The following is a 24,685-nucleotide window of genomic DNA, read 5'->3' as shown; positions in this document are numbered from 1 at the left end:
GGTGTGGTCAGGACACCAGCAGCACCTACTTGACTGCTGCTCATTTGAGCAAGTGAAGAGAACTTGCGCCTTCACTTGCTTTGCTGAGGCAAGTGCCTGCAAGACTCTGGCAGTTTCCCAGTCACATAAACATCTCTGACATTTGTGCACTAGAACAGAACATATTGAAATCTGAATTCACATAAAGCCTGTGTGTGTCAGGCTGATAAAGCACTTGGAAGTGATGCTCTGGCCATGTTTTCTCAGGATTTCTCTGTTACACTTTGTCAGCCTTCTTGAAAGACTTTTATATTGATAGCCACTTGTAGATTTAGAAGGAAAGAAAACAGTTGGCTTGTGTGGAGCTCCTGCCATATGCCAACTGCTGTTTTAGGTCATTTCAGAGCTTTTTCTTGTTTTGTTCACTGCAAGGAGAAGTAATTGATATAAGCACCATGGACTATGATTGTGAGAAGACCTGCTGAACTTTAGCTTGAAGCTCTTGTTTCAGGTGGTTTCTCTGGACCATTATACACAAAACATGGAAACTTAGATGTGAAGGTCACACAGAAACAAATCATGTTTACATTGCTTTTAAAGGAATTAATACACTGAGTTTTATCATCTAACTAAGTGTGCTGCAAAACAGTCAGGATTTCTGATGCGTTTTACTGTTAGGTATAGCTAATGAATATTCGAGAGTATTTGGCTTCTAGAGCATTGATTTGCCTTTGACTCTTAACTCTCAGGCATCAGAATTTTGTCTGAAAGTAGTGTTATAAATAATTTTGAAGGGGAGCATTTTCTCAATCCATTGAGATTTTGCTTCCCTGCAGTAGTCATAAGTTTGGCTCAGATAAACTAAAAAATTCTCTAAAAAAAGAAAAAAATTTTTGAAGGCTAATTTAGAATTACAAGATAACACTTGAATACCTAAGACTGTCCTTTTCAAGTTAGAAGAGTGCTGTAAAAAGGTACATTCAAATGAGTACATTTGATCAATGTTCTTTGCTGCATAGTACATGTGACTGTGAAGGTGTTCTGAGATATAACTTGAGTGTTTTTACTTTTTTTTTTTTTTTTTTTAACAGATTGAAGTGGACCTTGGTAAAAAGTGCTGGTACCACTCTATATTTGCCTGTCCCATTCTTCGTCAGCAAACAACAGATAACAATCCACCCATGAAATTGGTCTGTGGTCATATTATATCAAGAGATGCCCTGAACAAAATGTTTAATGGTAGCAAGTAAGTGTCTGGCTTTTTAAATGTTAGTAAAAAATTTTCTTTTGTAACTTAGGATGAGAAGTAATGAAAATAAATAAATGGCACTAAAATTTAGAAATAAATAGATTTCATAACTATTCATTTAGCATAGTGGGTGGTACCTAAATTTTTTTTTTTTTTGGTCAGTTTTTAAAATTTGTTTATGAATTTTAAAGGTTTATAAGCATGATCTTTAACTCTTCTTGGGTAGGCAACACAACGTCATCATTCCCTTCTATCCCTGCCTTTTGTACACAAATGGTAACATGTAGCATACTGTAGACTGGTCACTTAGTGATGATATATCTTGGAGATCTTTTATATGCTACAGAAAGAGCCCTCATTCCCTTTTTAAAGCTGCAAATTATTCTTCTGTGTGTAAATAATGGTTATTAAACTAGTCCCTAATTAGTAGGCATCTACTCTTACTGTGAGGTGGATTATATTATCTATATGTGATATTGCCGATTCAAAGGGTATATATATATTTATAGTTTTTATACATTAGAGTTCAACTTAAAAAGAAAAGTCTTAAAAGCCTATTTCTAGCTTAGGCAGCTAGAAAATTGTTTATTGGAGCCCATTTCAAACCATTGCAATAAAAGTCTTCCCTTTAAGAGGAGGCCCTGGCACATAACAAAGGTGTTTGTGCCCTCCCCAGACCATGCAGCCATGCTGGGTTTGTGTGCCCCACTTCAAGGCACGTCAGCCGTTCTCGGTAGGCTACGTGCTTTGTAGGCTCAGCAGCTGGCATCAGATTTGCTGCACTTGAGTGGATTGTGTGGCCAATAGATTTGAAACTCATTTGAAGACAGGTGCAACCTAAACCTTGGATAAGAAGAACTGGGTTTACTTCTGAAAACTCCAAAAGCAATTTTCAGAAGAGTTGTCTTTGTTTTGTTTACAAAATGGTTTTTACTGAAGAATAGCCTTTCAGTTTAGGGCCTGGCTTATATTATTTTATTTGTGACCCTTCAAAGCTTGGCTGTTATATTAAGGGAAAGCACACTTTACCCTCAAAATACAATTGTGTGTGTTTGTGTATAAGTCTGTATGTATAATTGTTAAAGATATTTTATAGCTATATGAAATTGAATGCTCAGTACTGATCCTGTTCTTTGACTCAATGTTTTTTTTTCCTTGTCTTTAGATTAAAATGTCCATATTGTCCAATGGAGCAAAGTCCAGGAGACGCCAAACAGATATTTTTCTGAAGAAATAATTTTAGTTTGCAATTTGTAAGTGAATCTGAATTGTGGGTGCATTTCAGAAGAGAATGTTCCATTTAATGCAGCTAACCAAGGACTCCCGTGTTTATATAAGCTAATGCTTCAGAGACATTGCCAACACGTTAGTATACGCACTGAGGGAGTGTTCCAGATAAATATGATCATAGGGCTCTATTATATTCTTGGTCTTCATTTCTGATCAAGTAAATACACCAGCAGTTGTCATTCAATGCAGGTTTTTGTACTTAATTATATGGTAATTTTTTTACTTTTTAAGAGCAGAAATGGAAATTGACCTCCCTGCCATGTGATTAGTATTTCTCCTGCTTTTACTTTTGTCATTTTCTTGATAATTGTAAGCTTTGAGAATGTTTGTGAAAAGGTTTTATTTCCTGTTATGTGTACATAATTAAATGAAAAAGTCTGAAAAATTGAATTTTGGTTATAAAACCTTTTTTTTTTTTTTTTTTTTTTTTTTTTTTTTTTGCTTAAGAAAGCTGTGATAGATTCTAAGTTTGCTTTGTGATCTTTTTCTCTGCTCCAGTTCTCACTGAAAAGTCAGCAGACCTGCATTTGAGCTCTGCTGATAGCCTGGCTGCCTATTTTAAAAATTCCATCATGAGTTTAGCAGGTTGGTGTGAGAAGTCTTCCGCTAGAATAGCGCAAAAGGAGCGCCATTGTTTCTTTGCTTTTATTGCCAAGAGGTGCTTGTTTTAAAAGTGTGTTCAATAAAATGAAATTCTGAAGTTAGAGGTATTCTTAAGTTGCTCTTTGCTCTTTTGGTCTTAGTAGCCCTGTTCTTTGAAATTTGCCTTTAGGACTTGGCTGTCTATTGCATTTGTATATCATTGCAGACACAGTATTGTGTGTGTGTATATGTGCACCAGCATCAAACATTGTGCATCTGGAAGGGAAGAAGCATGTTCCAGTTCTAAAATGCAGTAATCAGTCATTACTTTAAATTCTTAAAGTTAGAATCTAGCAGATTTTCTGTAGTGCAGAATATGTTTATGGCTGTTTTGTATTTGAATAGTATATTGTCCGATGCCTCTCCTGCAGTGTGTATCATCTCATTGACTGTGAATCTCTGTATTATTCTTACGGATACACAATGATCTTTTCTCTTGTGAGGTATCTTCATGTAATGCACTATCCAGAAATAGCCATGTGTAAGAGTCTTTCTCTGTATGAGGAACTACATGGAAAAGACTTCTGTGGACATAATTTTGACTTAAAACCCTTTAAATTACATCGTAAGAAGAATGTTACATGGAAATCACCAAATATTTTGCAACTTTATTTCATCTGACATGGAACTGAACATCAACATAGGAAAACTTCATGAGAAAATGGAAAGAGAAGAAAACAAAAGCAAAGAGAACCATGACACTTCACATTTTCAACTATAGATTGACTTAGTTTAGCAGGGAGGGAGAGGACAGATTTGGTGCTAAGCTAATTGGAAGGTGGCAGCACTTGCAGAGTACTGTACCAGCCTGCGTGGTTTATCTTGAAGTGCTTACCTGGAAGAGTCAGGTTTTGTTTGTAAAGTAGAGGGTACTGCAGAAAGCCTTGCTTGACTGATGTGGCCAGGCCCTGGTTGAGGGCTACTGTGTGCTGTGTAGGTGAGCCAGGAGTCAGGATGAGCCTGCTCAGAGTGCTTGCTTTGTTCGACCTCTTAGCCCCACAGTGAGTTTTGCCCCGTGTTTCTGCTTTCCTGTTACAACCCTCTCTAAAGTACCCCCTCTCTCCACTAAAGCAGTGAAAGAAGAAAGCAGAGAGAAGCTCCTTGGACTTCAAAAGAGAAGGTACTCTGGTTGAGGATGTAAAACTGGTTATTATAAATTTTTTCCTTTGAATTAAAACCCAGGGTGTCTTTTTATTTTTTTTAAGCTGTTTCTCATTAGGCCAGATTTAGCATTATTCATGACTTACTCTCACCTACCATCTGAAACACCTACACAGCATTTAGGCTTCACATAGGGTTTGAACAATACAGACATTGCGCTATAGAGGCTGGTGGTAAGTATTTTTGGCAGCCAGAGACTCATAGCTGTCTCAGGCCACTTTCAAGGACAAAAGCTCGAGCTCTGTTTTGTCCCTCTCCCAATGCTGGGAATCCTATTGACAGTTTCCTGTGCAAAGTCCATGTAGTCCTACTGGCCGAGGTTAGTAGGACTAACCTTGAAACTCTTGACGTGACGATTTAACATGGAAATTATGTCTTGCGACTTTTAACTAAACACATGGACCTAAAATTCATTGGTGACTTAAATGTGAAGAAAAGGTGGATTTGAAGAGGCCAGGCCTTAACCAAAGATACTAAAATACAACATGTCCTTGCTACTCTAGAAACACCTTCATCAGTGGTGTCAGGACCATAGGCTGTGGGTGCCAGCAGTGCGGGAGGGTGCTCTTTGCCACGCTCTGCGTTCCGCTTGCAAAAGGTCATGGTAAAACCAAGGTTTTTTATGGTCAGACTAATTAAAATAATGTACCTTGAAAAGAGAATTTCAGAGTGGTTTCTTAAATTCCTTTAGGAACCATTTCCATTTGTCAGTCCTGGACTATGCTAAACCAATAAAACCTTATTAGATTCTTAGATTCTGATTTAGCCAGAGCATCTGTGCTTTCAGGTACAGTCTGAAGTGCAGTGGCTAAAGTTGTCTTTTGGTCTTTTTTTCTCTGTGGTATAATTATCACAGATGCCATTTCTGTTGTTTTAGTGGTGATTATGTGAGACTTCTAATACATAAACGAACGGGTATTGGTGCCTCTTGATTTTAAAATTTTGAAGAAAAGAGCCACCTCGTATTCATAGAGTGTGTGAGTATTTTATGAGTGTATGAACATTTAATTGAAAATAAGAAAGTTATAAAGTAAATCTTTTGATTTTTCTGTAGCAGCTGAGTATACAGAGACATAAAACCCACACCCAATTATGTGGGGAATGAGGATCCTTTTTTTGTCTCCAGGTAGTCCCACAGGTTATGCAGTTATGTTCCATATTCTTTATGCTGTGAGTTATTTCCACCTCAGTGATTTCAGCCTTTGGGATAGTAGATACTGCAGAAACCAAGAACTCTTGGTCATCTGCATAAGACAAACTGCCCGTAGACATTAGCTCTCTAGTTTTCCGGCTCAACCTCTGATTAAGTGGACTGCCAGTCATGCCGGTCAATCTGCTTAGTCAGAAGACTCAGGTTATTTTCAGGGAAGGCATGGAGGCATGATTTGGTTGATTTCATCACTAGGCTGTTTAAGGTGAAGACACAAACCAAATACCTTTCATTACTTAACTCTGCATACATTATCTTCGCTAACACTAGAATGCTATAGTCGAGGGAATGTTAGCAAGGACTAACGTACACCTGTCCAGCTGTAGTGAGTTTACCATAAGCAGGTACAAACTTTATGGACTGTTCATTAAACAATGATTGATTAGATACCAAAAATAAAGTGACAAAATGTATTTTAATAGCAGATGAGGCATCTAGTTTTAGGGTGAGTTTTCCACTGTTGATTTTACTTAAAGACATAGAGAAAACAAAGTTTTGTTTTCAAGACATTTCCCTCTACAGTTTTAAACTGTAGTAAGCATATGCTTTGTTTATTTCCATAGAGACAAAAGCAGCTGGAATTGACTTATAGCACATGCTTTGTTTCATGTTATGGGTGAGGACCTACACTCTCATTTTAGCAGTCATTTAACCTTCTGCAACAAGGCAGATGTGGGGTTCACTAGGATTTAGTGCCTGATCTTTTCTTTTGGGAAGGGGTGGGAGTGAATGTATTGGAGATGGGAGGGAAGCAGGAGAAAAAAAATGGGAGTGTGAGTGAGTGTGCATGTCTCTGAATTCACCATTACCCCCACGTGTGTCTAGCAAGGAACAGGTAATTAATGTATTTTGCTCATGACTGCAGTGTGCATGTTTTTTTCCCCCTCTGTGTTCTCTAAACTTACACTAAAAGGATTCACCCATCTTGTTCATATGGCTCAGGATTGTATTTCTTTTGCTTACCCTGTGCTCTTGGGTTCTATAGTATTTCTATAATTATGTAACAAGAATAGTGTTGCACTGTAATCTATTATATAGAGCTATATGTATGGAAAATTTTGATCAGTTTTTTAAGCAATGTATCCTGTTTGCAAAGGCACAATAAAGTTGCATATTATAGACAATAGGCAATAAAGATAACAATAAACCTTATTTAACACAAACCATATTCATATTCTTGGTTCATTTGATTTTTGGAAAAAGTCTAGCATATTTAGTAGTTGTGGGGATATTACTTTAACTTAAAAAGTTCTAGTATATTTAATATATAAATTTCAGACTGATACAATAGAGTTTTGGGAATTATAAGAAATGCTTTGTTAATGTATGTATACCTTTGTCAAATACATGACTTCTGTGTATATTTTTTAAAATTAAAGAAATGGACGTTTAAAAAATTTTATGGAACCAATTTGTATAAATGTGACAGAGGTATGAGGGAGGGAGAATGGAGGTACCAACTGTGAGAAGAGAATGTGGCTGAATGCCTTTGCTAAGGGTCTACATATAAAGAATTTAAGGAAATACGCCTTGGCAGGTGTGGCTCAGTGGATTGAATGCCAACCTGTGAACCAAAGGGTCACTGGTTCAATACCCAGTCAGGGCACATGCCTGGGTTGTGGGCCAGGTCCCCAGTAGGGGACGCACAAGAGGCAACTGCACATTGATGTCTCTCTCCCTTTCTCCCTCCCTCCACATCTCTCTAAAAATAAATAAATCTTTAAAAAGATTTTTTTAAGAAAATATCTTTCTCATCCTGTTCTTGTGCCACTAGGAGTATGAGGAGAGGAGGTGGCTGAACTCAGTATCTGACCATACCATGCCCCTCTCCTTCCTTGGAGAGCAAATAACATCTTTACTTTCAACACTTTTTTTCTCTTTGTGAATTCTTTCACAGCCCGCATCACTGACCGCCCTAACATTTTGGTGGCCCATATGGGGACGTTCTCTATTTCTCCCTATTCTCCGGCCTCCTGAAACTTGCGACTACAGGAGCAATGGGCAGCAGAAGCTTGACCCAGGCTAACCCCCTAACTCTGCCTCTCTCTGCATTCTGTGGACAGCCCCCTCCTCATCCATCATCTTCGCGCCAGTGATTGTGTGGGGAAACCTTCCTGTCAGCTGTGGAATAAATCCTTCATCTAGATGCGTTTTGTCAGTGCAAAGATAGAAGCTTGTCCCCGGGGCTGGAAATTACTGGAAAGCAAGAATAGAAGGAGACTAACCAACTGCTCCCTACAGCCACAGGCAGAAGATACCATTGGAACCAACTGCAACTTCACGTTACAATGCCCCGATAGCCCAGGGGCCTCACAACAGCAACCCCCTCCACCCTTTTTTAAATTCAATTATAATTCAGTAAAAGTTCAAAGCCCCCACCCCACAGTGATGGTGTCTCCCTCCATAACATGCCCCTCTTCTTTCTTGGAGAAGGAAAAAACCTGACTCTCTACAAAAAAATAAGTGGTTACCTTTGCATGTCCTCTGAAGCTTACCCCATGTACTGCCGGGACTCTGCCCTGCGCTCTTACCAGTGTGATAAGCTCTGTCCAGGCTGTTGGCAATGACACTCAGAATTGCCAGGGAGGCTGACTTATTTCTCCTACTCAGTGACAAACTGAAGTAATAGAGACAGAATCTATTAGTGCTGCTTTTTGTATATTTTTCTAGAAAAATACATTCCTACCTGAAATTTTAGGTTTCCTACCAGTGGGAACCATTGTGGGTCCCACCCAGTTGCATTTAGAGCTTGTGGCTCAGGTAGTCTAGATGAGGCCTAGTAGGACAGGCCAAAGATCTTGCCATTTATTCCTGCAGCGTTTGGGGCTCTGAGACTCTGAATGTGGTCCTAGCAGCGTTGTCAGACACGTGGAGTGTGGGGCCTCTGTTTCAGACCCGCTGAATCAGAATGTGCAAGTTAGTGAGCAAACTGGCTTTCCTTAAAGAGCCTCCTGGATGTTCCCTATTTTATGAAGTATCATACCTTTTAAGTGTGTCAGGTAAGGATCACATGTACTGAGCATAAGGAGTACTGAGTCATCAAGAAAAGTTAAATTTAGTGTATTTTGAGAAAACTTCAGGTGCAGTTGTTACTAAAATCAGTATACAGTGGAACCTGGGTTATCGAACTAACTTTGTTCCGGAATGCTGTTCGAGATGATTTGTTCAAAAACCGAATTCCCTTTGTCACCCGAGAGACACGTGACTGGTCACACAGTTACCAGCGTGAAAGTGGTGTTGGGTGCAGAACTGAAGTTCAACAACTGAGACATTTTTTCTGTGAACAACTTGATCAAGAACCAAATTGTTTGAGATGGGAGATGTTCGAGAACCAAGGTTTGACTGTATTTTGAGCATCTAAGTAATTAAGGGAGTGTTATATTTGCCACAAGGCAAAATATGTTTTCCACCTCCTCCCCACCAAAATGGGGAAGGATGAACACAGGAGGGGTAAAATGACAGAATGTAAGGCAAAACAAAGGCTGAAAATGCACCTAAGGTAAAACAACCTGGATGCCCCTCACTCCCCAGTGGAGAAACTTGATAAATATTCCAGCAAACAAATATGTCCCAGATGACATCCTTTCCTAACCTTTTTCTTCTGGCACCCTTTAAGAAATAAATTGAATATCATAACCCTGTATGAAGACAAGGTTATATTTTGAAACAAGTTTTACAAAACTGTAATCCTTGAATGAATATGGGTGAATGTGATACACTCATATTTTCAGTCTCTCTAATGCTCATCAAAACGGAATTGATTTCATGACTCACTAATGGGTCAAGATCCACAGTTTAAAGAATTGCATTAGGGGACAATGATGAAATGACCCATTGACAAAGCTACCTTGAAATCTGTCATATATATGATAGAAAGCATGTTTTCCTCCTTTTTCCAAAATAGCCTTTCTTGCAACGGGGTGTTTCTTAATGCTCCTGTGAGTCTTTTCTATGCTAGTAAATATAATATATCCAAACATTAGAAATATTGTCTATGCAAGAATTCCTGTGTGTCAAGGATTCTTTAGTTTTCTTAGCTATGCTTCTTCCCAGCTTGGAAAAATACAAAGTGCTTCAAGTTAAATATTGGCTTGTACTATGGAGTCCTAGTACCTTAAACGTGTATGCCAAGTGCAGAAAATATATAACATAGTATGGCATCTTCAGTGATGTCATGGGATTTTTTAAGTGCCATGCACTGAGGAAAGAGGGCCCTTGGCCTTCTGGATCTTATGGACTACTGGTAGATAGAGAAGAGTAGAGCGCCAAGACCCTGTAGTGAGGTCAATTCCATCAGTGACTTAACTACTGGAACATAATGGGAGGGAAGAGAAGGAAGAGGTGCAATAAATTGTATATTTTTAAGGCCCACTGGATACAGGAAGATGAAAGGAGGTTGGAGAGGGGACAAAATTAGAACCAGGTAGGCCAGTACAGAAGGCAGTTAAGATGAGTTAGTATTTGTTGAACATTGTAGGTACCAGGGATGGAGTGGTGAACAACACAGACTTGGCTTCTACTCAATGGAGATCAAGAATCCCAGAGTGAGAAATGCAATGAAAATACAGCAGTCTAGTACTCTGAGCTTTTTTTCTTGCAATTTAGAGAAGCATTAGGATGTTCTTGTCTCAAGTGATGGGCTTTCTTGCTCTAGTCTTCTAAAATATTTTACTCTTTCTACCATCTACATTTTCTAGGAAGGTGTATTTCTAACTTCGTACTCTTCTTACTAATATTGGTCTTCTACACTATGTGGCTTGCCAGTTTCCAGTTGGGGTTGGTGTTTTTACTCCATTGGAAGATGTTCAGCCACTCGAAATGCTACCATTCAAAGGAAGGACTTTGGTGTCATTTTCCCTATAAAGCAAAACTGATCCTTAAAAAGAGTCATTATTTGTCAGCATTCAAGATGAATCATTTCTAGAGCTTTCCCCTTCTGAACAGATCAGAAATGCATTTTAGGTTTCCTTTCATTTCTTAAGCACAAGACCTTGTTGTTTTCAGTTACTTTACGTAAGTAAGGTAATCAACCCTAAAGAGGAATTTCATGGGAAACTATTAAATTGTGAAAGTTTTGAGAGGTAGTTCAGTACATTTGGGCTGAGGTCCTTTGTCTTTGCTAGTGTGTACCAGTTAGCAGTGCGTGTGGAACAGGCAGCCTAGGGTTTGGATGGTGATTCCATGCCATTGGGAACCCATGTTCCCATCTTTTTACTTCACAGTCTTAACATGTAGCCTCAGTTTCACCTCTGTCTAGTTATAACAGTGTTCCAGCTGTGAAGGAGAAGGGAGTGGGGTAAGAATAACCTAGTTGAGTTAGCCCCTTTAGAAGTCTTTCCTGGAAGCTCCACCCAGCAATTTAAAACTACACTTGGCTGTAAGGAAGTCTGGGAAATGTAGTCTTTTATCTGGGCATATTGCCACCTGTAATAAAATGAGTATTCTATTAGTAAGAAGGGGATAGTGATGTTAGCAAAGCAACTTGCACTCTCTGTCACACTTAACTGTGCATCTCAGTCAGGAAACATGAAATTTCATTCACATAATGGAACTAAGCCATCAGCACCAGTAATCAATGCAGCTTTTCACCTGCCCTGAGATGTTGAAGAGTGTTAGCTCGCTGACATATCCCCAGCTGCAGTTCTTAGACTCTGGGGCTATTCGTGTCGGAAGGAGGAGCCTTGGCCTGACTTCAGACACGGCCCTGCTCTACTCTTGCTCTAGAACATGTGCCTTCCTATTTGATTTCACAGCAGGTGGTGACCTTTGTTTTCTGTCCAGGTTGCATAGGGAAAAAGTTTTGTTGCTTTTGAGGTGCTGATAAGCCTTTAGAGAATTTTAAAGTTTCATTCACCTAATTTAAAAAATCAAAAAGACCATATCAAGCTCAGTCTAGCAGAGCTGTATTGATAATATTGAATTGGATCCGTGGGCCAAACACTATACATGACAAACAGGGGAGGTCCGCATGGTGGGCCTTATAAACCCAGAGACCAAAAGTAACTGCACAGGCAGCCTGAACATAAAATTCATAACTAAAAGCAGGTCATGGTGGGAAGTCACCTAGGCTTGTATGTAGCTTTATTGACAAAGGTCAATCTTTACCTTTGAAGTTGTCTATTGTCTTTGTGCTTCTAAGATAACATACCTTAGAAACGTCAGAGTAATCTTGTTTTCCAGAACCGTTGAAGTCACAACCACCAGCACCAGAGCATGAGACCACATTGTTATCTTGTCCACATACCATCTCTATGTGCTGTAAATGTTAGTTCTTCACTATCCTGGACCCAGCAGTATAAAAGAAGCATGTGTCTTTCTGTTTGGTGTTTTATCCAATCCTAGAGGACCTTCCTGTTTTGCTTTTTCCTGCTCTCCAATGAATTTAATGTAACCTCCCTTATGTTTTCTCCTTTGATTGAAATGTATAAAGTAAGCTCTAAAAAAACTGCTGTTTTTTGGAGCATTTTCTCAATCCATTGAGATGTTGCTTTCCAGCAATTGTCTTCAATTTTGCTCTCTTCCTAAGACTTCTTAGGCTGGAAGTTCTTTTATCAACAGGATCAGATCTCAGCCCTTGCTGGTGTGGCTCAGTGCATTGAACACCAGCCTAACAACCAAAAGGTCATTGTTTTGATTCCGAGTTGGGGCACATGCCTGGGTTGCGGACCAGGTCCCTATTTGGGGGTGTACAAGAGGCAACCAATTGATGTTTCTCTCCCCCTCTTTCCCCTTCCCACTCTGTTTAAATAAATAAAATGTTAAAATGCAAAAATAAATGAATAAATAAAAAGATTAGAGCTGAGTTCAAATCCTGTGCTGCCAGATTCTGGTTATGTGATCTTGGGCAAATGATAGAAACTTTCTATTCCTTAGTTTCCTTACCTGTGAAGTAGGGTAATAGTTCCTACCTCATAATTTTGACAAGACCTAAATGAGATATCTGGCCCATAGTGAACACTAAATAGCTGGTAGCTATTACTAAGTCATTAAAACATAAGGCATCACATCTGAACATCACAACTAGCTAAGCGAGAGCAGAAAACAGGAATGCAACTGGTATGCAAAGGTAAGATATGCCTGAAGGGATGGGGCCTGAAATGGTAGAACACATGGTTTTCCTGCTCTGTGAGCCTTCTCCAACTGTTCAAACATGGTAGAGCTCTCTTGTGCCACAGGCAGGCACAGTCTGCAACAGCACAGCGGGTGGTGGTGCTCAGGATGCAAGGCCGAGGGAAGCTTCAAAAGATGTGGTGCAGAGGTTGCGCCTCTCTGGGACTGAGCTCTTGTGACGTGTAAGAGGTTGTCCTCCCACGCACTGGAACACTGAGGTCCCTGGGTATGCACAGTAATGTGTATCCATTGGGATTGGTTACGAGGTACCCTTTTTCAAGAAAAAGAGAAGTATCTGACACAGGTGGTTGTATGCAGTGTAGCTAGTAGGACACTGGTTTTGACAAATTCAGTACAAGTTAATTTATTTAGCATTATTTGTTACTATGTTTTTTTAGGAGCTCTTCTAATCACTTTAATAAAATACATAGCCTGCTGGTATAGCTCAGTTGGTTGGAGCGTAGTCCTGTAAACCAAAATGTCATGGGTTCAATTGCCGATCAGGCTGCATACCTAGGTTGTGGGTTCAGTCCCCAGTTGGGTCACATGTGAGAGACTATGGATCGATGTTTCTCTCTCACATAGGTGTTTCTGTCCCCCGCTCTCTCCCTCCCTTCCGCTCTCTCTCAAATCAATAGGCATGTCCTTGGGTGAGAATAAAAAACATAAAAACCTCATATATTCTTCCCACCAACCCATAGAGGTTGGGACTATTAACCTATTAACCCCATTTTACAAGTGGGGAGACTGAGGTATCAAGACATTGGGTCACTTGCCAGAGAACACAGTTAATAAATAGAGCCTGGAAGCTGCTCTCAGAGCCTCTGCGTTTAACTTCATCTAAGATAATCAGGGCCTCCCTTAGTTTCCTTTGGTGGAGAAACACTGCTTTTAGGAGCAGGTTTAGTGGTGCCTACACCAGGTAGTCAAGAAATCCTGTGCCTGGAAGGATTTGCACACAGGCAGAGAGGAGGGGGAGGTGCAGCTTCTTGCTGGTAGAAAAGGGAGACCTATTTCTGATCCAATGGTTGAAGAGTTGCAGGGGATTTCCAAGTAGGGTGGGCTCTCGTAAGAGCTGTTTAATAGCCAGAGAAAGAAATGACAAATTTATCTGTTTTATTTCTTCCTCAAATAGAATGTTTTTGTTAAATGAATGAAGGTTTGTTAAATGCACCACATTGAGGCTTGATTTCAGCGGTCTGATACTAACTTTATAGCATAATAGAGAAGTCATTTCTCTACTTCCTGTTTTTCAGGGTCCAAAAAGTATGTTGTAGGCATTTTCCACTTAGAAATATTTATAGAAACAATGCTTGAGGCTAGAGATTGGCAAGTGAACCTCTTGGGCCTGAGGCTGCTAGCTTTGAACCGTGGGTGCTTCTGCACATGTAGAACAAATGGGTTGAATGTCTGTGGTCACCAGCGAGCCCCCCGTCTAAGTCCACAGCCCACGTTTGGCATGTGTTAGGCCTCATGGCCAGCAGATTTGTTTTCTATTTTCTCCCTGGTCCTGAAGGCCAATCTAATGACTACGTTTTCTTATGTTGATAGTTTTAATCTCCAACTTACTGTTTACCATTTTATTTACGGTGAAACCCTTTTTTAGGGGGCATGAAAAAAAAAAGTCTGTAAGCACTTAACTCTCTCTGTAGCCTCCCCAGCGTGGCTCCCTAGCTGCTCACTGCCTGAGCTGCGGGGGGACGAGGAAAATGCTGCATGTGATAGATGTGCCATTTTTCCTCTCTTCACCCTCACCCAGATTCATCTTCACAAGCTTCCTCCACTTGAGGAGGCGAGTGGCTGTGCAGGGTGTTCCTCCCCACCCTTTCCAGGAAACCCAGAGAACCACCCAGAGCCCAGGCCCTGCTGCCACTCGAGGCCTCAGAATCTGCTCTGAGCCGAGCCTCAGTCCCCGGGGTGTTGTGGCCGCTGGTTCTGGTCAGCTGGATAGATTATGGGAGGAGGGGGCAAGAGCAAGACTTTGTCTCATAGGAAATGTTAGAAACTTTCACAGCCAAAAGCTTTTCTGAAAGGATTTTATTGAGCCACATGCTAACCAGACGAAGGACCGGGTCCTGGGATGTGCAGTCTGAACCACGGGCAGCAGGGCTGGATGGAGGAAATGTGTCCACTGTCCTGGAGCTGATGACTTTTTTATACATTACATTTTGGGGGGAAAGGTGGAAGTTCTTTTGAAAAAATTTATATTGGCTAAAGATAAAAAGGTAAAGTGGCGTCAGTTCTAGGGTAGGTGCATATAAGGAAGAAATATTTACTATCCATTGCTGTGGGCAGCAGTCCAGAAAGGCCACACATACGCAGGATGCAATGGCATCTAATGGCCTGCTACTTCTCTTTAGATAGCCACCCTATGTGGATTCCAAGCTCCAACATACATTTGGGAACATGAGCAGTCTTTTGTTAGTTGGCCCACAGCTATTAACTGGGAATTACTTGTCTCTACCAATCTCTGGCCTGCTGTAATTTAATTTAGGACATATTAGACTTTTTCTTACTGGAAGTTTTTCAGCTTTCACTTCTGCTTTCTGACACTTGGGCTTACATTTTCTTTTTGCTTTCTGTTCTGTAAAAGTACTTGGAGTTTACCAGTTTAGGTTGTAGAAGGCAGTTTCTGGAGGGTAGGAAAAGTCCTATTTTTGATCTGGTGCTGGCTGTCAGCATTCACTTAATGGTGTCTTGGAGCTTACAGTTATGATCTGTGCATTTTTCTCTACATATATTTTACCCCAACAAAAAGAATGAAGATTTTGTAATTTATTATAAAAGGAGTATCAGCTTCTGTTATCATGAGAGAACAAAAGAAAAGACGGTGATGGACGCCCTGAGTGGTGTGGCTCAGTGGGGTGAGTGTTGTCTTGCAAACTGAAAGGTTGCTGGGTCCAATTCCGGTCGGGATACAAGCCTGAGCTGCGGGTCAGATCCCCAGTCAGGGGCGTGCGAGAGAGAACCTATGGATAGTTCTCTCACACATCAAAATTTCTCTCTTCTTTCTACCTTCCCTTCCCCTCTCTCTATAAAAAGATAAATAAATTCTTTTGAAAAAAGAAAAAGAAGGTGATAGAAGAAGAGGCTAATTTGTTTTAACTTATGTGAAAATGGGGAGTCCAAAGTGAAAGTGTTGACTGGCTCAGTAATTTTACTTTTGGGTATTTATCTTAAAGAAGCAAAGATGTGGACAAAGTTTTAGCAGTGTTATAGTGGTGGAAAATTGGAAACAATTAAGTGCCCACTAAGAGTTAAATAAATGAAGGCACAACCAAAAATGGAATGTTATTTTGCCACTAAAAACTATGCCATACTTCCAGTCAAGATGGGGGCACACGTAGACATGCTTCACCTCCTTGCACAACCATAAAAAGGATCACAACTAACCTCAAAACAAAAAATGCCCAGAACTGCCAGAAAACTGAACTGTATGGAAGTCTAACAAGTGAGGATTTAAAGAAGCCATATTCATCCAGACAGGTAGGAGGGGTGGAGCCAGGGAGCTGGGGCGGAGAGGACACAGTATGGTGGTGGCCAGGCGGCAGAGGTGCAGCAGTTGTGCAGCGGAAGTGGGGGCGACTGGCCGAATGGGCCAGACTGCACAGCCCAGGTTTCCAGCACTGGAAAAATAAAGCCTCATAACTTCTGGCTGTAAAAACCAGTGGGGTTTGGGGAGGCAGAAGACACTGCCAATCTCTTGGGAGAGTCCATTTAAAGGGTGCACACAGACCTAGAATGTACACAAATCCACTCACTCTGGGAAACACCACCTGGGAAGCAGCTAGAGGGGTGCCAGTTGCATACAGAAAGCGGGTGAAGTGACTGGAAATGGGGTAAGTGCCGAGCAAGCCTCCAGCAGCCAGGCAGGAGCACCGTCCACTCTCCGACCCCTCCCCGACACACACAGAGCCACAAGGCTGTGAAGCAGGTTGCTTTGCCCCAGTGAATACCGAAAGCTCTGCCCCATACAACTTAATAGGTGCACTAAGACAGGGAGTCAAAGCAGTTCTACCTAATACACAGAAACAAACACAAGAAGATTGCCAAATTGAGGAGAGAAAGAAATATGGCCCAAATGAAAGAACAGAACAAAACCCAAGAAAAAGAACTAAGGGAAATGGAAATAGCCAGCCTATCAGATGCAGAGTTCAAAACACTGGTGATCAGGATGCTCAGAGAACCGACTGAGTATGGCAAAAGCACAAGGGAAGAAATGAAGGCTACACTAGGTGAAATAAAGAAATATCCACAGGGAACCAACAGTGAAGGGAAGGAAGCCGGGGTTCAAATCAATGATTTGGAACATAAGGAAAAAATAAACAATCAACCAGAACAGAATGAAGAAACAAGAATTCAAAAAAGAGTGAGGCGAGAATAAGAAGACTCTGGGACAACTCCAAAAGTGCCAACATCTAAATCACAGGGGTGCCAGAAGGAGAAAAGGAAGAGCAAGAAATCGAAAACTTATTTGAAAAAACAATGTCAGAAAACTACTCTAATTTGGTGAAGAAAATAAACATACAAGTCCAGGAAGTATAGACAGTCCCAAACAAGTTGGACCCAAAGAGGACCACACCAAAACACACCATAATTAAAATGCCAAAGGTTAAAGATAAAGACAGCAAGAGGAAAACACCAAAACACATCATAATTAAAATGCCAAAGGTTAAAGACAGCAAGAGGAAAGCAGAGAATTACCTATAAAGGAGCTCCCATAAGACTATCAGCTGATTTCTCAAAAGAAACTTTGCAGGCAAGAGGGGACTGGCAAGAAGTTTTCAAAATGATGAAAAGCAAGGACCTACAACCAAGATTACTCTATCCAGCAAAGCTATCATTTAGAATGGAAGGGCAGATAAGGAGCTTCCCCGAAAAGGTGAAACTAAAGGAGTTCATCATCACAAGTCCTTATTATATGAAACTTTAAAAGGTCTTTTTTAAGAAAAAGATCAAAATTATGAACATTACAATGACAACAAATTCACAACTATCAATAAATGAATCTAAAAAACAAAAACAAACTAAGCAAACAACTATAACAGGAACAGAATCATAGACATGGAGATCCCATGGAGCGTTATCAGCGGGGAGGGGGAAGGGAAAGAATGGGGGAAAGGTACAAGGAACAAGAAGCATAATTAGCAGGTACAAAATAGGCAGGAAGATGATAAGACTAGTATAGGAAATGGAGAAGCCAAAGAACTTAGATGAATGGCCCATGGACATGAACTACAGGGGGAGACTGCTGGAGGGAAGTGGGGTACTGGGTGGAGGTGGGCAAAAGGAGAAAAACTGGGACAACTGTAATAGTGTAAGCAATGAAATAGACTTTAAAAAGTGTGCTGTAAATGTTTATTAAAGCCACTTAAAACAAACAAACAATGCAATTCCATTTAATAAACAAAGTATGTATTTTACATACATGCATAGAAAATAATCTGTATACCATAATATTAACAGTGGATTATACCAGGGGTAAAGAATTATGGATGATCCTTGTTTCCTTATCAAGTTAAGTTTTTTCTTCCAGTGAGAACACATTTCTTGTACAATACCGTAAGAGAGGAGATGGGTGTGTAGGGCAACTCTTTAGGCAATTATACGCCTCAACTCCTCACCAGAACAGAGTCTGTTCTGCCACGTCCTCACCTGATTGAGGGGAGGCCAGGGGCGGCACTGGCAGCTCCGTGACAATTTTGCCTTTACAAACTAAAAGGTCATCAATGATCCCAGGAGCATGTTCAAATATGGCATCCGAAGTTTTGAGATTCAAAAGGATCTCCATTCAACCTTACTGATGCTCAAATCATATTTTTAAAAGGATGGCCTCTCCTCTTTCATGGGTTGCTCTGCAATGAAAGACTGGGAAAACAATTTTACCTCCATTTAGGGATGTCAGAGAGATTTTCTTTAGGGATTGAGTTATTCATTTTCCAGGATTCAGTTCACCTTAATGTGAGGAATTCCTACTGTCTATACAATTTCAGGCTTGATTATAAAAAATTCTGATACTATTCAACTACATTACGAAACTCAGTGAAAGGCAGAAGTTCATTTATTTCATTACCTTCTCAGGGCTCTGGGTGCAGTAATGGGTCTATCGCAGGTGCTGGAGAAATGACTTGTTCCCTTGCGCTTTGAGACATAGAACCCCCCGCTGAAACAGAGGCCTCCAGAAGAAATATCTGCATGATGTGGAGGAAGAGCCCCAGCCTTGCTGTGACTCTGATCAAACTTCGCTGGACTTCAGCCTCCTCCTCTATAAAATGGCCAGGAAAGAGGTTTGGGCCAGGTGGTTGTGAGGCCCCCACCAGCTCTAGGGGTCTGGTTCTGAAAACACAACCTGCCCCCTTCCCCGATTCGTATGCACAGTGGTGTACTGTAGACATATAGTTCTGTTTTGTGTCAATTAAAGAAAAAATAACCTTTCCACCCCCCAACCCAATGGAAATAATAACGAGAATGAACACATAAAGAAGGAAGGCTGAAAAAACCAGAAGGGAAGGGCTGTTGCCCTCCTTGTGAGGAGGGTTCTCAGTTTGAAGTCTCAGTAGTGGCTGATGCGCAGGACCCGTCGCCACGTCAGACATATCTCTCTGGATGGCTGGGCTTGCCCCCCGGTCTGACCAGGGGCCTGGAAGAGAGGCAACCATCATTGTAGAAAGAGTCCCTGCAGAGCAGCGCCGCATCCACCCGTGTCTACCCACTCTCCCTGGGACGCCAGCCTAGGACTGGCTGAATGACCTCAGCAACCTGCCAAGCGCCTTCACTGTTCCACCTTGTTTAATCCTCACAGCAACCTGAGGGGTATGTGCTGACCAGGGGAGGTTAGAGAATGTGCCCCAGGTCACATTAACTAGGAGGTGGGGGAGCCAGGATCTGAACCCAGGATCTTTAGCAAGGTCCCCGTGGAAGTGAAAGAGGCCGGTAGTCAAAGCTTGATTCTCAGCTCCCAGGAGGGTCTCAGGGATAGGGGAAGATGTGAACAGGCCATCACCATCAGCCAAGTAGAGCTACTTTATTTAAAAGCCCCCTTGGTAACCATGTGTGCTGGTAGAAATGTGTGCTTATTCAGTACTGGGCCAGCATCTCCTACAGGGGCTGTTTTGCACTAGTGTCAGGTCTGTGCACACCAAAACCTCTCTGTTGAAGCTGAGCTGCCCTCGATCATTGCTGGGTGTCATAGCTCAGCTCTGTGGACTCCTCAGACATGTTCAATCTGCATAGCTTTGTATTTCAGGGCAGAGTTTTATTCTCAGTTATTCATTTGGAAATGAGAATTTTCAGGAAAAAATAGAGATAAGGGATGATTCTCCTCCGAAAGCTCCCCACTGCACCCCAAGTATTGAAATTGCGAAAAATCCTTGTCTGTTTTTAAAGTCTTTATCCCCTTGGTTTATCACCTATAATATATGAATTGAAAATTCATTATATTTCCATTGTTAAAAATAATGATGTGTAAGATGTTGGACTTGTATTCCTGCAGAGAAATATTAAGAAGTGTGAAATGCAAAGCCCCAGTATAAAATTTGAAATGTTTTTCATCTACTGAAAAGAACTGGTGTATATAATTGGTTATCTAACCCCCTCCTCTCTTAGTCCCCAGCCACAGGAATGAGCCTGAGCTTTGGACAGAAGCTACTTGGTGGCATTACAGCCTTGAACAAGTCACTACACGTACTAAGCCTCATATTCCCTATCTGTAAAATAGCGGTCACAGGAATTGCTTTAAGAGTGATTATGAAACTTGAAATTGAAAATAAATATCCATATATATATTCATATGGCAGGTAATTGGCTTTCATCAAATGGTGGCTATTATTGCTGATAATCTGAGTGTAATCATGTCTCTGCCAACCTGGGTAGGTTTTCACAGAGTCAGTGATCTGTGAGATAAGACCCATGGGGCTGCTGTGAGGATGGGGAGGTCCTGCGTGGAACCCGCATCACCGCGCAGGGCTGGAGGGGGTGCTTGTTGGATGTTAGCACAGGGCTGCCTTGGCCTCGGCGAGGAGAGGAGACTGAGGCCTTGTTTTTTTTTTCGTGATCATTTCGGAATAACCCTGGCCCGAAACTGGCTGAGGCTGCCGTCTGAGCTGCCAGAGAGCTGCCTCTGCTCCCCTCCTTCTTTCACTCCAGTGCTTGGCAGCAATTCCAGGCCCTGCATTGGCCCAGGGAAATTAGGAACCAAGGCCATTATTTATTTGGTTCAGGAGACAAAACGTTGACTCTCAAAAAGACTAGATCAAGCAAGTAGGAAAAAAAAAAAGTTTTGTTAAGAAAAAAACACACAGCTAAAATCATCCAGATAAAGAGACCTCACGTCTTTTGAAGAGCTCCGGTAAACTGGGGGAATCCTTCAGATGGGTTTTAGTGCTAGGCCAAATCAGACGCAGATTGACTGAACTTACACTGCTCCCCCATCAGCCCGACCTGGGTCTCCGTTTTCTCCAGTTGCCAGCCTTCTGCCTCTCTGCTCCAGCGCTAAACTGATTTCCTGTTTCCAGGACTCCACGGCCATGGCCGCTCTAGGAAAGGCTCCCCCCGTCCGCCGCTCGGGAAGCTAGGCTCCGAGCCCAGGGCTGCCCGGGGGTTAGCAGGCCCGTCAGTTATGAGAGACTCACCTGGGACACTTGCAAACGCGTCTTCGGTTTCCTGGATAAAGTAAAAGAAGGGGTAAAGTGACTGCTGCTCCCAACAGTCCCCAGATATGTTTTTTCCTTCCCTTTTCCTGTTTCTTTAGGTTTATAGCTCTTGAAAGCTCAGGTCACAGTTTCTTTTCCCTCCCTCTTCGTATAAAAAAGAAAAAAGAATACAAAACACATTGCAAATACACGGATGGTTCACGTGCGTGGGAACCGAAGTCGGGTAGGGGCCCCAGGGCGAGGGGGCCGAGGATAAATCTCAGCCTGCGGTGCATTTGGCCCAGCCCTCGCGGGCACTGGTCCCAGCGCCCCAGAGGCGACCTCCCCGGCGGTGTTCGTGCTAAGCCCGAATCTGTGCGCTCACTCCCGGAGGCGCGGAAAGAACACTCATGCCGCTGCCCGTTCGGGTAGGTAGCGATCTGTCGTCCTCCGTTTAAAAAACTTGGTGCAGAGTGGAAGAGGAGCGGGAAGGGGCTTTCCCCGCGTCCTATCCCCCAGAAAGAAACGGGCTGCTTCTGGCCCTGCGGTGCAGCTCGGAGTCCCAGAAATCTCAACCCCGTCTTCCCGCAAGAGTTGCCTGGATCAAGCCGCGCAACAGGCGGTCGCGGAGCAGAGCGCTCCGTGCCACTCTTCCCTAGGCCTTACTGTAGCTGCAGGTGGCGGTGACGATCAGAGACAGAAGAAGGACCCCGCCGATCCCAGCCAGAGGCGCCCAGATGTAGATAGAACAGGCGAAGGGCTGCTTCGTTTCCCCTGACGACACGGAAGACACCAACTTTCAGGAGCGGGCCGGATCCTCCACCCCACCCTGACAGCCCCCGCGCGTCTCCCAGCTCCGGGTCTTGGTTTTCCCACCACTGGCACAGCCCTCCGTTCTTCCGGCGGGATCAGGGCTGACCCTAGTAGGGCTCTCCGCGCGGTCTGCACTGCCCGTGGCCCGCCCCCGCCTCGGGACCCAGGGCCAGCCTCACCTGCGCTGACGGCGGTCGGCCGGCAGGTCTCCGGGCGCCGGGACGCGGGCTGAGACGTTCTGGTGGGCGCCGGCGTGGGTGGCCGCGGCGCGGGCGTCGTGGTGGGCTTCGCTGTGGGAGCAACAGAGCGTTTTTGGGGATCGGGCTGGGGATCTGGACGCGAGCCCTCCGCACAGCTCCGCGCGCTTGTGCCCTATGGGACTCTGCCTCCCGGGTTCCACCGGAGGAAGGACATACCGTCGCCCGCGCTTTTCTCTCTGCTCTCAAGGCGGGGGAGATGCGGTGGGAATCTCCCGGCTCTGCGCCGACCCCTTCGTGGCGGGCGCGGCAGCCCGCTGTTTTTCGGGCTCCGTGCAGTGCACCTCGGCGCCTCCGACTGGAGGGCAGGAGCCCGCTCCCCGCCATCAGCCTCCCCTCCCGGGGCGCAACCTTTGTGGGCGCGCTCCCTTGTGGGCTTGGGTTGATGTCCGCATTTTACTGACGAGCAAACCGAGGCTCAGAGAATTTAAGTACCGGGCCCGGGACCACACAAGCACCTAAACTCAAGCCCAGATCGGCCGGACCTAAAAGGCCATCTTTAGTTTCTACCCAGCCGCACCTTCGCCTCAGTTTCCACTTCTGTGAAATGGGGACAGTATGTAAGTGGCTTCCAGGGGCGCTAAGAGGCTCGAAAGCGGGGCGTCCACGTGAAAAGCGGGTTCAGAGGAGAGACCCAACCCCCCACACCAAGAGGTGCCATGCCCCCAGCTCCCGGACCTGGCAGGAAGACGGGCACGAAGGGGCTGAAGTACGCTATCGAGTTGTACAGGATCGAGCAGAAATAGTAGCCTTGGTTATTTTCTTGGAAGTTTTTCACTCTGAGAGAGTAGACGTCGCTCCGGTCCTTATGGCCTGAGATCTGGTTGGCAAACAGCCCCTCCGTACTCTTGGTCCGGGTATTGGAGATGTACATTAGGAAGATGGGGCTGGCGGCCGCTCCCGGCCGCTGGTAGAGCCACGTGCAGCCCGACGCCCCGGACTTCAGCGGCTCGCAGCGCAGCTCCACCTCCTCGCCCAGGGTCGCCTTCTTCTCACGCGGCGACATCCGGAACTCGCCGGACCCGAGCGCCGCGGCAGCGTCTGCGGGGGTGCAGGCGGAGAGGCTGAGCCCCGAGCCCGCGCCCGCGCCCGCACCAGCCTCTGCGCCCCCGCCCGCACCAGCCTCTCCACCCGCCCCGACCCCCGCGCTCCCCGAGGGTCGCAAACTCACGCAGCACCAGGAGCAGCCCGGTCACCGGCGAGGTCATCGCGCGCTCCCGCAGCGTGGCCCAGCTCCCAGTTCACGGTGGGGCGCCGAGCCGGGAAGTTGCGCCCCTCGGACGGCCGCCGAGCCCGATTTCCCGTTCGGAGGATATGATGTCACCCGAAGCTCCGGCGAGGAGATAGCCGCCCTCTTTTTCGTGGTTGTCACCCTCCAGCCCAGTGAGGGGGCTGGGGCCCGTGAACAGGAGCCGTCTAGGAAGCCTTGCGGGCGGGAGTCTGGGGGCAGTCGAGAAGTGCAGGTTTGAGGTCGAGGGAAAGGGCTTGGAAATGGCTCTCGACATGACATTCTTGCGGGGGTGAGAGAAAATAATGAGTGAGTAGACACTTCAAGAAATGAAGGTGAGAGTGAGCAGGAAAGCAGAGAGGAGTGTCCTCCTCCTTTGTCCTCACTCAAAGTGTTTCTGCTACTGTTACCTCGGGGCTTTGCAAAACGGGCACTGAAGGCTGAGAAGGAAGAGGAGCTAAGGGCGGCCCACGGCTCGGTCATAGTCTGGGTTCGCCGGGGAGGCGCTGCGGTGCACCGGCCACCCCCGCCTTGCGGGGCTGGCGGTTCCCTGCGGGCCTTCTCCCGGCGGCCACACTTTTGTCACACGGCCTAAATAACCCTTTCTTAGGGTCATTGCCGCAGCCTCCATACCACCTCTCTCCTGGCCAGCCCCCCAGCCACCTGCTGGGAACATTAATCTCATGGAAGGATGTGATAGTGTCACCCTTGCCACCTCCCCTCACCTGCAGGACTGGATGAAAGCTAAACCCTGGCTTGGCTCCAAGCCTTTGAGTCAAGTGCTGGTTTCTCTCAGCCTCTGCTCAGTCCCTGCTGCTGCATTCTCGCAGGGCATGAGGCTGTGTAAACTGGGGGCTCCTCTCGCCTTCCGTGTTCCCTTTGCTGGGAAGGCTTCTTGCTTAAGGCCCGAGGCCAGCTGCAGTGCTGTGGGACTTGGACCTCATTGCTCTGTTCCGCCTGCTGTGGGTGCTGAGCAGGGGTATGGGTGTAGCCTGGGTGAATGCTTGGGTGAAGGCAGTTCTCTCTGTCACACATGTGTCCCCTCCTTTTGGTCTATTGCTGTCCTGAAACCTTTCCAGACCCAGCGGGTGCGCTCTTCCCATTTTTTTAGGGTTT

At 44.2% G+C, this 24,685-nt stretch overlaps 2 protein-coding genes across 2 annotated transcripts in view; one reads left to right on the top strand and one right to left on the bottom strand.

The window, feature by feature from the left end:
• RMND5A (required for meiotic nuclear division 5 homolog A) overlaps positions 1-6,928 on the top strand; it is a 68,968-nt gene extending 62,040 nt beyond the window's left edge. Inside the window, exons 8-10 of the mRNA XM_054575574.1 lie at positions 1,071-1,225; positions 2,394-2,481; positions 3,017-6,928. Coding sequence (XP_054431549.1) covers positions 1,071-1,225; positions 2,394-2,457 — 219 coding nt within the window. The 3' untranslated portion in view covers positions 2,458-2,481; positions 3,017-6,928. The remainder of the gene's footprint in view (positions 1-1,070; positions 1,226-2,393; positions 2,482-3,016) is intronic.
• Positions 6,929-18,013: 11,085 nt separating this feature from the next.
• CD8A (CD8 subunit alpha) lies at positions 18,014-23,628 on the bottom strand. The gene is made up of 6 exons (XM_054575546.1): positions 23,513-23,628; positions 23,020-23,382; positions 22,264-22,374; positions 21,938-22,045; positions 21,272-21,302; positions 18,014-19,281 (listed from the first exon to the last, which is right to left on the bottom strand). Exons 1-6 carry the CDS (start codon positions 23,547-23,549, stop codon positions 19,230-19,232), a joined length of 702 nt encoding a protein of 233 aa, XP_054431521.1. The 5' UTR covers positions 23,550-23,628; the 3' UTR covers positions 18,014-19,229.
• Positions 23,629-24,685: the final 1,057 nt, after the last annotated feature.

Source organism: Pteronotus mesoamericanus, unplaced genomic scaffold, assembly GCF_021234165.1.
Source record: "Pteronotus mesoamericanus isolate MK-2021 breed Mesoamerican mustached bat unplaced genomic scaffold, CSHL_Meso_final contig_311, whole genome shotgun sequence".
Taxonomy (NCBI): Eukaryota; Metazoa; Chordata; class Mammalia; order Chiroptera; family Mormoopidae; genus Pteronotus; species Pteronotus mesoamericanus.
This window is presented reverse-complemented; position numbering and strand designations above follow the sequence as displayed.

Excerpts from the sequence above, each read along its gene's own strand:
- CD8A (XM_054575546.1), bottom strand. The coding sequence starts at position 23,549 with ATGACCTCGCCGGTGACCGGGCTGCTCCTGGTGCTGC. Across the intron at positions 22,046-22,263 it reads GCCGACCGCCGTCAGCGCAG|GGGAAACGAAGCAGCCCTTC; the intron begins GTGAGGCTGGCC and ends CCGTGTCGTCAG. Across the intron at positions 21,303-21,937 it reads CACCGCCACCTGCAGCTACA|GAAACCGAAGACGCGTTTGC; the intron begins GTAAGGCCTAGG and ends TACTTTATCCAG.